Source organism: Scyliorhinus canicula, chromosome 12 (genome assembly GCF_902713615.1).
Source record: "Scyliorhinus canicula chromosome 12, sScyCan1.1, whole genome shotgun sequence".
NCBI lineage: Eukaryota > Metazoa > Chordata > Chondrichthyes > Carcharhiniformes > Scyliorhinidae > Scyliorhinus > Scyliorhinus canicula.
The window spans coordinates 51,925,849-51,942,836 of NC_052157.1; the positions used below are offsets into that span (position 1 = coordinate 51,925,849).

Consider the following 16,988-nt stretch of genomic DNA (forward strand, 5'->3'; position numbering starts at 1 on the left):
ACCTATAAATTTCGAACAGGACTAAACAGGATAGCTGCAGCAAGGATTTTCCCAGTGGTGAGTGCGCGCATAACCATGGGTCACAGTCTGAGGATACAGAGTAGACCATTTAGGACAGAGGTGAGGAGAAATTTCTTCACCCAGAGAGTGGTCGGCCTATGGAATTCGTACCACAGGAAGTAATTGAGGCCAAAACATTATATGTTTTCAAGAAGCAGTTAGATGTAGCACTTCAGGCAAAGGGGACCAAAGGATATGGAGGGGAAGCAGGATTTGGCTATTGAGTTGGATGGTCAACCATGAGTATAATGTATGGCAGAGCAGGCTCAAAGAGCCGAATGGCCTTGTGCTCTTATTTCCTATGTTTCCTGCTGACATTAGAGACTGTGGACATACACACCAAGATCCCCTTAATCCTCTGTACTTCCTAGGGTCTGACCATTGGTTGTATATTCCCTTGCCTTGTTAGTCCCCCCCAAAATGCATTACCTCGCACTTTTCATGGTTAAATTCTATTTGCCATTCTTCTGCCTATCTAACAAGCCCCTCTATATCATCTATATCTAAGGCTGTGCTCCTCACTACTTACCACACCACTAATTTTTGTGTCGTCCGCAAGCTTATTTATCAAGCCTCCTGCATTGACATCCAGATCATTAATGTACACTACAAATAACAAGGAACCCAGCACTAATCCCTGCGGAACACCATTGGACAAAGGCTTCCAGTCACAAAATGGTCAGCAAGGTGGCACAGTGGGTCAGCACTGCTGCCTCAGCTCCAGGGGCCTGGGTTCAATTCCGATCTCTGGTGGCTGTGTTGAGTTTGCACTTCCTCCCCCTGTCTGCATGGGTTTCCTCCGGGTGCTCCGGTTTCCCCCCTCAGTCCGAAGATGTGCAGGTTAGGTAGACTGACCATGCTAAATTGCCCTTGGTTCCAAGAGGTTTGGTGGGGATACTGGGTTACTGGGATGGGGTGGAGGTGTGGGCTCAAGTAAGGTGCTCTTTCCAAGAGCCGGTGCAGACTCGAAATTCTATGAAAAGCAATCATCACCCTCTGCCTCGTAACACTAAGCCAGCTTTGGATCCAGTTTGTCAAATTGCCCTGGATACCATAGGCTCTTACCTTCTTCATCAGCTAGAGAGAGTGTAGGCATGTGCCCATGACGTTAAATGGCATTGCCATTCTAAATGTTCCACCAACAGCATCCTGTGGCGGTTACCATTGACAAAAATCTTAACTGGACCAGCTAATACTCTGATTGCAAGACGCTTGGCAAACTGTGGTGTCTGAATCATGTTCTATCGTCCAAAGTGCACAATCAACAAGGTGAAAGTCAGGAGTGAGGTAGAATAATAAGTACATCTCATGAAGCTCGACATCATCCAGGATGAATTTATTTAGCACTCCATCCACCAGCTTAAACATTCACTAAACATTAAACATGACTGCACATCATGGTTGCAGTATGCGCCAATGTTCCCTCTGATTTTCCTTTGTGCACTGCCTATTTATTCAATTGCACAGCCGCATTTGTTGGTTATGTACAGGGCGTTTATTGCAACCCACAGTATGTTTGAAATTGGTGCATGATAGTGCACTTAGCTTGCAGAATGTTGGTTTGTACCACCTACACGATGCATTGCACTAACTTGCCCCAGCTGTGGAGAGCCACAGCATCTTCCAAACCCACAATCTCTACCTCCTAAAAGGACAAAGGTAGTGTTTGGAAGCACTGTCACAGACAAGTTTCCCTCAGTCACAAACAGTCCTGACATGGACTAATGTCACTGTTCCTTCACAGCTGGAACAAAATCCTGGAACTCTCTCCCAAACCGCATTGTTGCGAGTATCTTCACCGTATGACTGGAATTGAGGATTAAAAAAGCAAACTGGAATTGTTTTGACACTATTGATACATATGTAGGGCTTTGCTATCTCATCACTGTCACATTGTTTTGATAATCCCATTTGTGAGAATCTGGGATTTAATTTCCTTTTGATATCCAATGCTTCATGTATTGGAGTGCTGCAGCATTGTGTTTATTGAATCGATAACCCGTACTCTCAACAAATGAATCATCACTAAAGCCTTTCCACCATCTACAAGACCCAAGTCAGGAGTGTGATCGAATACTCTTCATTTGCCTGGATGAGTGCAGCTTCAAGAACATTGAACAGTCTGCTGTGGTTTTCTACTTCATTCATTGACAATCTGTCCCACTATTCCATGTCCAATAATAAAGGTTGCCTATATTTCCTATTTTCTTGTTCAAATGGCGGTATAATGGGTAATTTCAGCATTTACAGCTGTTTAAATGGGAAGCCTACAGTCTTGTTTCTAATCATAACAATGTTCTAAGTTTTTTGCTTATTGATTGTGGAATGCTGCAGTAGCTTGTATCAGGAAGGACATGATGTATGAAAAGGTTTAAACCATCTGTTTTATTTCCAGATCCACCTGCGACAGTTCCATGGTACACGGTATGCTGCAATTGACCCAGCAATGGTGAGTGCCGAAGAGCTTGAGATACACAAATCCAGGGTAGAAAATGGGAATGAAGAAGATCTGTGACTTATTCCCTTGAAGAATGGAGTGAATTTCCACACGAAGGCATTGAACTGTGAACTCTGCTTGGGTTTTTTAAGTGTCAGCAGTGCCTTTTTAAAAAAAAAAATTCCTTCTAGCAGAAAAAGTGAGATGGCTCTCTGATTATTTTGGTTCTTCTAATGGACTAAATCCTCCGGAACCTCAGTCTAAAACTGTCCACAATCTGTTGTCTAATTAAAGGTGTGGAATCCAAGCCATAGGTAAAAATAACTGATTCTGTAAGTACAAAGTCTTCTTGCATCTGCCCCTTATGTCAGTTCTATTTTGTTCAAGCCCGTTTTATTTTAATTCACTCTATCGGTTAAGCATTTCAGATGCATCTTGCCTGTGGTCCTATCACGTCACGGTTCCTTGATCCGGAAATATATTTTTGTTGGATACCTAAATGGGGCCTTTGTTTTGTTTTTGTGCCTGATTAGATTTACTGCAAATATTTTAGTTACTTATTGAAATGGCTGCCATAATTTGTTTTGAAGTTCATATATATCTGTTAAAATAAATGGACACACATTGTAAGGTTGTTAATTTGCAGTTTTAATTGCTCAATTAATCTGTTTGTAATTGCTGCAAATATAAAGCCGCATTTGAAAATTTGCAGTGTTTTAACATTGATTACTTACTGGGTTATGGTTTAAAGTGTAAATACTCTGTTATGTGAACATGTTGTTGAACATATTTAGTTGAAAACGGCAGTGTGTCAAATGTTTCATTGGGAGACAATAACTTGCTGAATGTCAAGATTACACTCTGACATGTCAATGCCATCGATGTGCTTACTGCATTCTGTGAATGAAGTGCATATCTCACCTGCAATGAATAGAATTCATAACCTCTTTTAAAAGTGTCTTTGGGGCTGAGCTCCTATTATTAGAAGCTTTTGCATTATGCTGGCTAATAAATTACTTTGATTGTTTAAACATGGAATGTTGTACTATATGTTCATGGTAAAACAGCATCATTTGACAGCATCTAGTTCGTCTTCTATCCACATTTACTACCCGACTAACCAGCATTTTGTTTATATTTAATTTATATATGTTTGAAGATTTGAATTACTTTCCATTCTTAAGTGAGCAATGTACGTCAGGGCCCTTTATCTCACTATGCTGGGTTTGGACTTACAATAATATTACAAGAATATTAAACTTAAATTAAGCTAATTAATAGATTTGAGGGGAGAATTAGCAACTTAATGTAAGGACTTGTAAATGGTGGCTCCAACATGAATTTGAAATGAAATTTTTTGAAAATCGCTTATTGTCACAAGTAGGCTTCAAATGAAGTTACTGTGAAAAGCCCCTAGTTGTCACATTCTGGCGCCTGTTCGGGTAGGTTGGTACGGGAATTGAACAGTGCTGCTGGCATGCCTTGGTCTGCTTAAAAGCCAGCTCTTTAGCCCTGTGCTAAACCAGCCCCAATTTTGATTTTGGATTTGATCAGTGAGTGAAAAAACAATGTTGGTTCTGGATGCTGGGGGTCCAGGAAGGATACAGTGGCCTTCAATAGGTGCAGTGCAGATTTACCAGAATGATGCCTGGGCTGTACGGATTAAATTATGCGGATAAGATGTATGGAATTAGTTTGTGCTCTCTGATGTGAAGGTTGAGGGATAATGTCATCAAGGTCTTTAAAAAGATGAAAGGATTCAATATAGCATATAGACAGTTCTCCCTTAAACCTATTTAATTAACTTTATTTAAGTTCAATATTCTTGCTGGTAATTCGAGTATGTCACTGACGATCTTAAATGGAATTGAATGGTATTATGATCACTATTTCCTAGATCACCTTTGCTATGACATTACTACTTGACCCTGTTTCATTATATAATACTAAATCTAAGACAGTTTTATCCCTGGATGGCGTGAGGACTCTGCCTCTTCCTTGAGCAGAGGCCCGGACAATTCCTGTCCACCCCTGTGATCCTTCACATAGATGAACTAACTTGTTGACTCATTCAAAAATGTCTCCTCTAACTTGTCTCACTTCCCCCAATAAAGGGTCTGGCTTTGGGTACTCACATGGGTCCCAGTTATGCCTGTCTTTTTGTGGAGTATGTGGAACATTCCTTGTTCTGGTCCTGTTTAGGCCCCCTCTCTTTCCACTACATTGTTGACTGTATTGGTGCCATTTAAGCTTCTGTCTGGATCTGGAAAGCATCGATTTTGCTTCCTATGTCCACCCCTGTCTCACCATTATCTCCATCACCAGCACTTCCCTTACCTGACCTTTCTGTCTCAATTTCTGGTGATAGACTGACTATCAATATTGATTCCAAAGCGCACTAACTCACACAGCTTCTCACACCCCGCTTTCTGCAAGGACTGTGACCCATCCTCCCAATTTCTCCGCCTCCTTCACATCTGTTCCAACGATGCTGTCTTTCAAAACCTCAGGCATCTTCTGTTTTTCTGGATTGATGGTTCCCCCCACTGTGGTTGACAGGGTACAAAACCATGACCGACTCACGTCCCGCACCCCTGCCTCACCCTTTCCCCTCCATCCTAGAACCAATATAGGGTTCCCCATGTCCTCACTTTTCACCCCACCAGCCTCTTCATTCAAAGGTTCATCCTCCACCATTTCTGCCAACTCCAGCATGACACCACCACCAAACACACCCCCTCCACAATCAGTATTCTGTAGGGACACCCTGTTCACTCCCCCTTATCCCCTTCCCACAGCACATTCCCATGCAACCCTCACAACATGCAACACTTGTCCCTTTATCTCCCCACTGTCCAAGGCCCCAAATGCTCCTTTCAGGTGAAGCAGTGTTTCACTTGCACTTCCTTCAATTTTGTCTATTACTGTATATTCTCTGCTCCCAAGTGCAGACTGTGTGGCTGCTTTGCAGAATACCTTCGCTCGGGTCCACAGGCATGACCCCACCTTCTTGTCACTTGCGATTTGAATGCAATATCTTGCTCTCATGTCCACATGTCAGTCTTTAGACTGCTGCAATGATTCAGTGGCGCACCCCCTCCACCCCACTCCACATCGGGCCATCTGCCACTTGTTCTTAAGTTTAGCTTTCACTGAGCACTAAGCCTTGTTCTGCTATTAACGCATTCTGCTATCAGCACCTTCTTTAGTTTTTAACACCACCATTAACACCCCTTTTGTCTTCTGCCCATAGCATCTTTGTCAAATCTCTCCTAGCAATTGATTCCCTAATCGGGTCCAAGCATTTGTGTTTCTGCTTGGCGAAGCCCTCTTGTATAAACTGCATCAACTGCTCTGTTGACCGCTGGGTTGTCGAGCCAGGACTCCGGTCATCCGCCATGCTTTCTCTTGCTGAAGCTTCAACACAGGCCTTCTCTATTCGCCTATTTCGTCCTTTGCGAGCACTCCTGGTCTGCCTCTCCATGCACTGGTGTGGAATTCCTCCTCACAATTACGTCCACCATCAATTTTCCGAGTAAAATCAGAGAAACAATCAGGGAAAAGGTCTGACCCGAGCAGGAGCCACCAAATGTGCAACCTACTTCTTCATGGCTGCCACCAGAAGGCATTTACAATCTATATTAATGACTTGAATTAGGAGATATAAGGGGTCGAGAGCCAAATTTGCAGATTACACTAAAATAAGCAGGACAGTAAGTTGCAATGAGGAAATAAAAACTTAACAATAATAATATTTATTAGTATCACAAGTAGGCTCACATTAACACTTCAATGAAGTTACTGTGAAAAGTCCCTATTCGCCACATTCCGGCGCCTGTTCGGGTTCACTGAGGGAGAATCCAGAATGTCCAAATCGCCTAACAAGCACGTCTTTCGGGACTTGTGGGAGGAAACCGGAGCACTGAGAGGAAACCACACAGACATGGGGAGAACGTGAAGACAGTAGCCCAAGCTGGGAATTGAACCTGGATCCCTGGCGCCGTGAAGCAACAGTGCTAACCGCCGTGCTGCCCATAAATGGATATAGATAGGTTGAGTGAGAGGACCAAAATGTGGCAGATGGAGGTTAACGTGGATAGGTGTGAGGTCATCCATTTTGGTCGGTACAATGGAAAGGCAACTTCTTATCTAAATGGGGAAAGTCTTTAGGGTGCTCTGGTGCAGAGGGATCTGGGTGTCCTCGTGCATAAGTTGCAGAAAACTAGCATGCAGGTAACAAAGAGAGGGAATGGAATGTTGGCATTTATAGCTAAAGGAATAGAGTATAAGGGTAAGGAAGTGTTGTTGCAACTATATAAATCATTGTTGAGACTGTACCTGGAGTATTGTGCATGGTTTTGGTCCCCTTGAGGAAAGATATAGTGGCATTGGAGGCAGTTCAGAGGAGGTTCACTGGATTGGTTCGGGAAATTAGGGGTTTGTCGTATGAAGAGAGATTGAGCATTTCAGGCCTATACTCTAGAGTTTAGAAGAATGGGGGGAAGTAACATTGTGGTATATAAGATAATAAAAGGTGTGGAGGAGATGATATAAGGCTTCTTCTTGTGGGGCATTCTAGAAATGTGGACAATCCTAGGTCATAGTCTCAGGATAAGGGGTAGAAAATTTAAAACAGAGATGAGGAGAAACTACTTCTCCCAAAGGATCGGGAATGTGTGGAATTCGTTACCCCAGAGTGGGGTGAATGTTGGGACACTGTAAATTTAAGGATGAGTTAGACAGATTTTTAATTAGTAATGGGTTGAAGGGTTACAGAGAACGGGTAGGACGGTGGAGTTGAGGCCATGATGAGATCAGCCATGATCGTATTGAACGGTGGAACAGGATCAAGAGGCTAAATTGCCTACTCCTGGTTGTCAGTCTTATGTTCTAAGAAAGAACTATTCTGTCTAATTCCACCTTCCAGCTCTTGGTCTGTAGCCCTGTAGGTAACAGCACTTCAAGCACAAATCTGGTGTTCTTGATTAATAAGAGGATTTCTTGTTCAATAAGGAGATCAGGAGTTATGGGGAGAAGATAGGACAACGGTGATGAAGAACATATGAATCATGATCGAATGGCGGAGCAGACCCAATGGGCCGAATGGCCTAATTCTGCTTCTATTTATGTTCTAGAAACACTGAGCATCACAGTAGTTGTTATGTTCTGGTAAAAATAATTATCTGATGCTTTTCTGCAGGAAACGGTTCTCTGTTTTGTTTTGGAGAAGCAGGTGTTCTATTTACTTGACGGTATGATTTTCAGACAAAAGAAACTGGGGATGGGCATTTTCAGCATATCATCTTATTGGTGACAGTTTCTGACATACAGCAACATGAGTCTTTCCGAACAGTATCAAACTAAGTGACCAAGGTGTTCCAACTGTCTTATCCTAAGCTAACAGATTCTTAAAAAACAGGTTTTTAAAAATATGCACTTTATTCCAAACTTTATCAAATTCTCACATACAAAGGCACAACTATATAAAACAAAGAGTTTCTCATTTTTATTTTAATGAAGTAACAGCAACAGCCCTAAATCCCCTATCCCCCTCAGCCTGCCTATCCCCCCCATCCTCACTCCCTCCCCTCCTAACACATCCACCACTAACAGGTCCTTAAAACAAGTGATGAACGACATCCAGCTGGAATAGAACCTTGTATCCGACTCTTTCAAGGTATGTTTAAAATTTTCCAATTGCAGGAATTCTGCCAGGTCATCCAACCATGCCGAGGCCCTGGGCGGTACCACCGACCTCCATCCAAGCAGGTCTCGCCTCTGGACCACCAAGGAGGCGAAGCCCAAGATGTTACCCCTTCTCTTTCCCCCCCCCCCCTTAAGGAGCTCTGGAGATTCTGACACTCCAAAGATCGCCACCAGCAGACACTCTTCCAGCTTGACCCCAACGATCTCCGACATGGTCTCGAAAACGAGACTCAGAACCCAACTAGCTTGGGGCAGGACCAGAACAGGTGTGAGGGATTCGGCTGGGTGAACACGTTCGTGGTGGTCAAGCTGCCAAGTCCCTCGGGACATACCGGCTCGGAGTCGCCGGTCGTGCTGCGTGTGTCCGAGGCTCCCTTGAACAATGCTCACATCTGTCCTCTACCCCAGGGAAGAGCCCACTCATACGTTTCTTAATTAAGTGCACTCTATGTTCTACTTTAAACTGTATCAGGTTTAACCTCACGCAGGAGGAGATAAAGTTCACCCTAATGAAGATCTCACTCCACACCCCTCCCTCTAGCTCTAGGCTCAGCTTTAATTCCCACTTTCCCCTTCACCTCTTCTTGTGATGGTTTCCCCATCTCCAGCAGCACTCGTATATATCGGAGATCTTCTCTTGCCCCATCTCATCCTGTGATAACACCCTATCTATCAGTGTGGGTCTTGGCAACTGGGGGAACGAGGACAACTCTTTACGAATAAAGTTCCTCGCCTGCAAATACCTAAATGCACTCGCCCCGGGCGTTCAAATTTCTCCTCCATCTCCTCTAGACCCATAAACCTACCTTCCACAAACAAATCCCTGAACCTCTCAACCCTTTCCTCTTCCATGTCCTGCACATTGCGTACAGCCCTGATGGTGCAAACCTATGATTATCACTAATTGGTGGCAATAATGAATTGTCCCCAGTCCAAAATATTGCCTGCACTGGTTCCAAACACTCAAAGGTGCCATTACCACCGGGCTCGCGAGTGTCTGGCTGGGGAGAACGGAAGAGGGGCTGTAACCAACACTCTTAGATACAACTCTGCACAAGAGGCCTCCTCCATCCACCCCAGCTCCTCAAACCTTCTTTGTACTTGCCCAATGTTCGCCGCACAGTAATAGACCATCAGGTTTGGCAGCGCTAACTGTTGCCCTCGCTGAAGGAAAGCTCTGCTCATCCTGGGAGTCTTTCCCACCCAGATAAAGGCAGAGATTAATCTATCAACATGCGCAAAACAAGATTTAGGGAGGAAGATCGGAAGACTCGGGAACACAAATAGAAACCTCGGCAAAACGTTCATTTTGACCGTATGTACTCTACCCATCAAGCCTAGTGGGAGGGCATCCCCCCTCTTCAGGTCCCCCTTCACCTCCTCTACCATACCAGCCAATTTTAGCTTATGTAACAATGTCCAATCGCGCAACAACTGAATCCCTAAACTTCGTCCGAGTCAGTTTAAAAGGCAGCATCCCCAGACCTGTCCTCTTCACCCAGGGAATTTACTGGGAAGATTTTGCTCTTCTCATATTCAATCTGTACCCTGAGAAGGATCAGAAACGTACAACAACCAATCATCCACGTAAAGAAGCACTCTATGTTCTTCACCCCCCCCCTCAATACCGTTCCATGGCGCTGACAATCTAAGTGCAATAGCCAACAGTTCAATCGCTAGCGTGAATAGTAGTGGAGACAGCGGGCCTCCCAGTCTCGTGTCCCTGTGTGGTTAAAAATCCTGAGCTCACAGCATTGGTCCAGACACTAGCCGTGAGAGGCCATCATATCGCAGCTTCACCCAGGAAATAAAAATAGGACTAAACCCAAATCGCCCCACCACCTCGAAGAGGTAGCTCCACTCCACATGGTCAAAGGCCTTCTCCACATCGATGGGGATTATTAACACCGGCACCGGCTCCACAGAGGGCGACATGACCACATTCAAAAGCCTCCTGATGTTGGATGACAACAGTCGGCCGCTGACGAACCCTGTCTGGTCCTCCGAGATCACCTCTGGTAAGCAACCCTCCAAATGTTTTGCCAGGCCTGAGCTAATATTTTTGCATCAGTGTTGAATGGTGAAATAGGCCTATAAAACCCACATTCAAGGGGCTCTTTGTCCTTTTTGGGGATTAGAGAAATCCAGGCATGCAGGCAGCACCCCTCTCAGCAGAGAGTCATTGAACATTCCCAGTAAGTGAGGTGCCAACAAGGCCGCGAGCTGTTTGTAAAGTTTTTGCCGGAAAACCATCCCCGTTGCATGGAACCAATACAGTCCATAATTTCCTCCAACCCCAACGGTGCTTCCAGCCTCTCCCACTTCACCCTTTCCACCACCGGGAAGTCCAATCTGTCCCAAAATTGTTCCGTCTCCAAATCATTATTCGGCAGTTCAGACTTCTATGGCCCTCGATAGAAAATCTCAAAATCATAGAATCATAGAATTTACAGTGCAGAAGGAGGCCATTCAGCTCATCAAGTCTGCACCGGCCCTTGGAAAGAGCTCCCTACCCAAGCCCACACCATGACTCTAACCCAGTAACCCCACCCAACCTTTTTGGACACTAAGGGCAATTTATCATGGCCAATCCACCTAACCCACACATCTTTGGACTGTGGGAGGAAACCGGAGCACCCGAAGGAAACCCACGCACACACGGGGAGAACGTGCAGTCTCCGCACAGGCAATGACCAAACTGAGAATCGAACCTGGGACCCTGGAGCTGCGAAGCAACTGTGCTAACCACTATGCTACCTTGCTGTCCTATTAAAAGCGCGATTAATCTTGTCCGGGTCAGTAACCAGTTCTCCCCCCTCATCATCTTTAACCTGGGCTACCTCCCGTATGGCTGTCTGCCACCTCAATTAGTGAGTCAATAATCAACTGGCTTTATCACTGTACTCATGAAATGTCCCTCGTGAATGGCGTAGCTGGCTCATCGCATTCCCAATCAACTAAGTTCGAACATCATTTGCAGCCTCTTTCTCACTGTCGATAACTCTGCCGTAGGGGCCTGGAGTACTGCCGATCCAACTCCAAGATTAAGGCCACCAACCTCTTCCTTTCAACCTTGCCAACCTTATCCTTTTGGGCTTTGTACAATATTATTTCCCCTCTGATCACTGCCTTCAACGCTTCCCAGAACGTGGAATGTGAGACCGCCCCATTCTGGTTGGAATCTACGTAATTCCCTATGACCAAAGTTACTCTTTCACAAAACCCCTTAATCTGCCAGGAGTGATGTGTCCAACCTCCATAGTGGGCACTGGACTCGGCTCATCTCCAATTGCACGTCCACATAGCGTGGAGCATGGTCCCATATTACTATTGCCGAGTACCCAGCTCCCACTACCCCCGGGAGTAACGCCTTTCCCACTGTGAAAACATCTATTCTGGAGCAGACCCGGTTCACATGAGAGAAGAAGGGAAAACTCCCTCTCCCTCGGGTAACTAAACCACCATGGATTCCCCCCCCCGCCCGCCCCGCCTGCCAACTCCCTTGCCATCCCCAAAGTAAACAGAGACCTGGGACTTGATCTGTCCATCCTCGGGTCTAATACGCAGTTGAAGTCTTCCCCCATAATCAACTGGTGTGAGTTCAGATCGGGGATGGCTTCCACCACCTTTTTGATCAAATCTGCGTCGTCCCAATTTGATGCATGCATGTTCACTAATGCCACGGACGCACACGCCAGCACTCTACACACCATAACATCCAGCAGGGGGCAGCAGAGCAGAGCTTCTGATTGGCTGTTCCGGGGAGATTTGCATACGTGCAGTGCGGTCAGCGTAAGTTGAAGGTGCACCTGCATCAGTGACCCGAGGAGTTCGACGGAAGTCAAGCATCCAGCAGGGGGCAGCAGAGCAGAGCTTCTGATTGGCTGTTCCGGGGAGATTTGCATACGTGCAGTACGGTCAGCGTAAGTTGAAGGTGCACCTGCATCAGTGACCCGAGGAGTTCGACGGAAGTCAAGCATCCAGCAGGGGGCAGCAGAGCAGAGCTTCTGATTGGCTGTTCCGGGGAGATTTGCATACGTGCAGTGCGGTCAGCGTAAGTTGAAGGTGGTTTGTGAAGGGGCTGTTCTCGAGTGACAGCTTTACCCAAAACACTACTTACGTAGTGTCTCCCACCCATCCTCCTCCTCTAACCAAAAAAAAGTTCTGTCCGTTGGATTGCTAAACTAACAAGTTTTTATTTTTATTTTTCAGTAGTTGGGAAGTTAGTTCAGTGGGAATGGAGGCTAGGGCAGTTGAATGTTCTTCCTGCAGAATGTGGGAGGAAAGGGTCACCTCTAGTGTCCCTTTTGACTACTTCTGCGGGAAGTGCACCCAACTCCAGCTCCTCGAGAGCCGCGTTAGGGAGCTGGAGCTGGATGAACTTCGGATCATTCGGGAGGCGGAGGAGGTTATTGAGAGGAGTTATAGGGAGGTAGTCACACCTCGGGTAAAAGAAGAAGGTAGATGGGTTACCGTCAGGGGAGGGAGAGGGAACCGGCAGGCAGTGCAGGGATCCCCTGTGGTCGTTCCCCTCTATAACAAGTATACCGTTTTGGATACTGTTGCGGGGGACGACTTACCAGGGGTAAGCAATAGGGCACAGGTCTCTGGCACAGAGTCTGTCCCTGTTGCTCAGAAGGGAAGGGAGAAGAGGAACAGAGCACTTGTCATTGGGGACTCCATAGTTAGAGGAACAGACAGGAGGTTCTGTGGGAACGAAAGAGACTCACGGTTGGTGTGTTGCCTCCCAGGTGCCAGGGTTCGTGATGTCTCTGATCGTGTTTTTGGGATCCTTAAGGGGGAGGGGGAGCAGCCCCAAGTCGTGGTCCACATAGGTACCAACGACATAGGTAGGAAGAGAGATGGGGATTTGAGACAGAAATTCAGGGAGCTAGGGTGGAAGCTGAGAGCTAGAACAAACAGAGTTGTTATCTCTGGGTTGTTACCCGTGCCACGTGCTAGTGAAGTGAGAAATAAGGAGAGAGAGGAGTTGAACACGTGGCTACAGGGATGGTGCAGGAGGGAGGGTTTTGGTTTCCTGGATAATTGGGGCTCATTCTGGGGTAGGTGGGACCTCTACAAACAGGATGGTCTTCACCTGAACCAGAGGGGTACCAATATCCTGGGGGGGAGATTTGCTAGTGCTCTTCGGGGGGGTTTAAACTAATTCAGCAGGGGGATGGGAACCTAAATTGTAGTCCCAGTGTACAGGATGTTGAGAGTAGTGAGGTCAGGGATAGGGTTAAAAGTTCGAAAGAGGGCACCGGCAAGCAGGACGCTGGTTTGAAGTGTGTCTATTTCAACGCCAGGAGCATCGGAATAAGGTGGGTGAGCTTGCAGCATGGGTTGGTACCTGGGATCTCGATGTTGTGGCGATTTCGGAGACATGGGTAGATGGGTAGAGCATGGACAGGAATGGTTGTTGCAGGTTCCAGGATTTAGATGTTTCTGTAAGAACAGAGAAGATGGTAAAAGAGGGGGGGGTGTGGCATTGTTAATCAAGGAAAGTATTACGGCGGTAGAAAGGACGCTTGAGGACTCGTCTACTGAGGTAGTATGGGCCGAGGTTAGGAACAGTAGAGGAGAGGTCACCCTGTTGGGAGTTGTCTATAGACCTCCGAATAGTTCCAGAGATGTAGAGGAAAGGATTGCAAAGATGATTCTCGACAGGAGCGAGAGTAACAGGGTAGTTGTTATGGGGGACTTTAACTTTCCAAATATTGACTGGAAATACTATAGTTCGAGTACTATAGATGGGTCAGTTTTTGTGCAGTGTGTGCAGGAGGGTTTTCTGACACAGTATGTAGACAGGCAAACAAGGGGCGAGGCCACATTGGATTTGGTACTAGGTAATGAACCCGGCCAGGCGTTAGATTTAGATGTAGATTTAGGGCAGCAGGGTAGCATGGTGGTTAGCATAAATGCTTCACAGCTCCAGGGTCCCAGGTTCGATTCCCGGCTGGGTCACTGTCTGTGTGGAGTCTGCACGTCCTCCCCCTGTGTGCGTGGGTTTCCTCCGGGTGCTCCGGTTTCCTCCCACAGTCCAAAGATGTGCAGGTTAGGTGGATTGGCCATGCTAATTTGCCCGTAGTGTCCTAATAAAAGTAAGGTTAAGGGGGGGTTGTTGGGTTACGGGTATAGGGTGGATACGTGGGTTTGAGTAGGGTGATCATGGCTCGGCACAACATTGAGGGCCGAAGGGCCTGTTCTGTGCTGTACTGTTCTATGTTCTATGTTCTATGTAGGTGAGCACTTTGGTGATAGTGATCACAACTCGGTTATGTTTACTTTAGCAATGGGCAGGGATAGGTATATACCGCAAGGCAAGAATTATAGCTGGGGAAAAGGCAATTATGATGCTATTAGGCAAGATTTAGGATGTATAGGATGGGGAAGGAAACTGCAGGGGATGGGTACAATCGAAATGTGGAGCTTTTTCAAGGAACAGCTACTGCGTGTCCTTGATAAGTATGTACCTGTCAGGCAGGGAGGAAGTTGTCGAGCAAGGGAACTGTGGTTTACTAAGGAAGTTGAAGCACTTGTCAAGAGGAAGAAGAAGGCTTATGTTAGGATGAGACATGAAGGCTCAGTTAGGACACTTGAGAGTTACAAGTTAGCCAGGAAGGACCTAAAGGGAGAGTTAAGAAGAGCGAGGAGAGGACACGAAAAGTCGTTGGTGGATAGGATCAAGGAAAACCCTAAGGCTTTCTATAGGTATATCAGGGACAAAAGAATGACTCGAGTAAGATTAGGGCCAATCAAGGATAGTAGTGGAAAGTTGTGTGTGGAATCAGAGGAGATAGGGGAAGCGTTAAATGGATATTTTTCATCAGTGTTTACACTGGAGAAAGATAATGTTGTCGAGGAGAACACTCAGGTTCAGTCGACCAGGCTAGATGGAATTGAGGTTCAAAAGGAGGAGGTGTTAGCAATTTTGGAAAATGTCAAAATAGATAAGTCCCCTGGGCCAGATGGGATTTATCCTAGGATTCTCTGTGAAGCCAGGGAGGAGATTGCAGAGCCTTTGTCCTTGATCTTTATGTCGTCTTTGTCGACAGGAATAGTGCCGGAAGACTGGAGGATAGCAAATGTTGTCCCCTTGTTCAAGAAGGGGAGTAGAGACAACCCTGGTAATTATAGACCTGTGAGCCTTACTTCGGTTGTGGGTAAAATGTTGGAAAAGGTTATAAAAGATAGGGTTTATAATCATCTTGAAAAGAACAAGTTGATTAGCGATAGTCAACACGGTTTTGTGAAGGGTAGGTCATGCCTCACAAACCTTATTGAGTTTTTTGAGAAGGTGACCAAACAGGTGGATCAGGGTAAAGCTGTTGATGTGGTGTATATGGATTTCAGTAAGGCGTTTGATAAGGTTCCCCACGGTAGGCTATTGCAGAAAATAAGGAAGTATGGAATTGAAGGTGATTTAGTGGTTTGGATCAGTAATTGGCTAGCTGAAAGAAGGCAGAGGGTGGTGGTTGATGGCAAATGTTCATCCTGGAGTTCAGTTACTAGTGGTGTACCGCAAGGATCTGTTTTGGGGCCATTGCTGTTTGTCATTTTTATAAATGACCTGGAAGAGGGTGTAGAAGGATGGGTTAGTAAATTTGCAGATGACACGAAGGTCGGTGGAGTTGTGGATAGTGCTGAAGGATGTTATAGGATACAGAGGGACATAGATAGGCTGCAGAGCTGGGCTGAGAGGTGGCAGATGGAGTTTAATGCGGAAAAGTGTGAGGTGGTTCACTTTGGAAGGAGTAACAGGAATGCAGAGTACTGGGCTAATGGCAAGATTCTTGGTAGTGTAGATGAACAGAGAGATCTCGGCATCCAGGTACATAAATCCCTGAAAGTTGCCACCCAGGTTAATAGGGCTGTTAAGAAGGCATATGGTGTGCTAGCCTTTATAAGCAGGGGGATTGAGTTTCGGAACCACAAGGTCATGCTGCAGCTGTATATAACTCTGGTGCGGCCGCACCTGGAGTACTGCGTGCAGTTCTGGTCACCACATTATAGGAAGGATGTGGAAGCTTTGGAAAGGGTTCAGAGGAGATTTACTAGGATGTTGCCTGGTGTGGAGGGAAGGTCTTACGAGGAAAGGCTCAGGGAATTGAGGTTGTTTTCGTTAGAGAGAAGGCTGAGAGGTGACTTAATAGAGACATATAAGATAGAGGGTTAGATAGGGTGGACAGTGAGAGTCTTTTTCCTCGGATGGTGATGACCAGCACGAGGGGACCTAGCTTTAAATTGAGGGGTGATAGATATAGGACAGATATCAGAGGCAGTTTCTTTACTCAGAGAGTAGTAGGGGTGTGGAACGCCCTGCCTGCAACAGTAGTAGACTAGACAAATTTAAGGGCATTTAAGTGGTCACTGGATAGACATATGGATGAAAATGGAATAGTGTAGGTCAGATAGGCTTCAGATGGTTTCACAGGTCGGCGCAACATCGAGGGCCGAAGGGCCCGTACTGCGCTGTAGTGTTCTATGTTCTATGTTCTATAACTTATTGTCACCCCCCCGCCAGGGTCTGTCAAAGTACTAGTCACCGTAATATCATCCTTCCGTTAATAAAGATCGCCACTCCTCTCGACCTGGAATCAACATTTGAGTGAAACCTGCCCCACCCACTCTTTCCTGAGTCTCGTTTGATCCCTAATTCCCAAATGTGTCTCCTGCAAGAAGACCACCTCTATGTCCAAAGTCCTCCAATGTGTAAATACCTGGGACCTTTTAACTGGATGATTTAGTCCCTTGACATTCCACATAACCAACCTAGTGGGGA

At 46.0% G+C, this 16,988-nt stretch overlaps 1 protein-coding gene across 2 annotated transcripts in view; it reads left to right on the top strand.

The window, feature by feature from the left end:
- spg21 (SPG21 abhydrolase domain containing, maspardin) overlaps positions 1–3,535 on the top strand; it is an 81,380-nt gene extending 77,845 nt beyond the window's left edge. For both annotated transcript variants that reach the window (XM_038813219.1, XM_038813220.1), the window contains one exon: positions 2,456–3,535. In XM_038813219.1, coding sequence (XP_038669147.1) covers positions 2,456–2,575 — 120 coding nt within the window. In that variant the 3' untranslated portion in view covers positions 2,576–3,535. The remainder of the gene's footprint in view (positions 1–2,455) is intronic.
- The last annotated feature ends 13,453 nt before the right edge of the window (positions 3,536–16,988 follow it).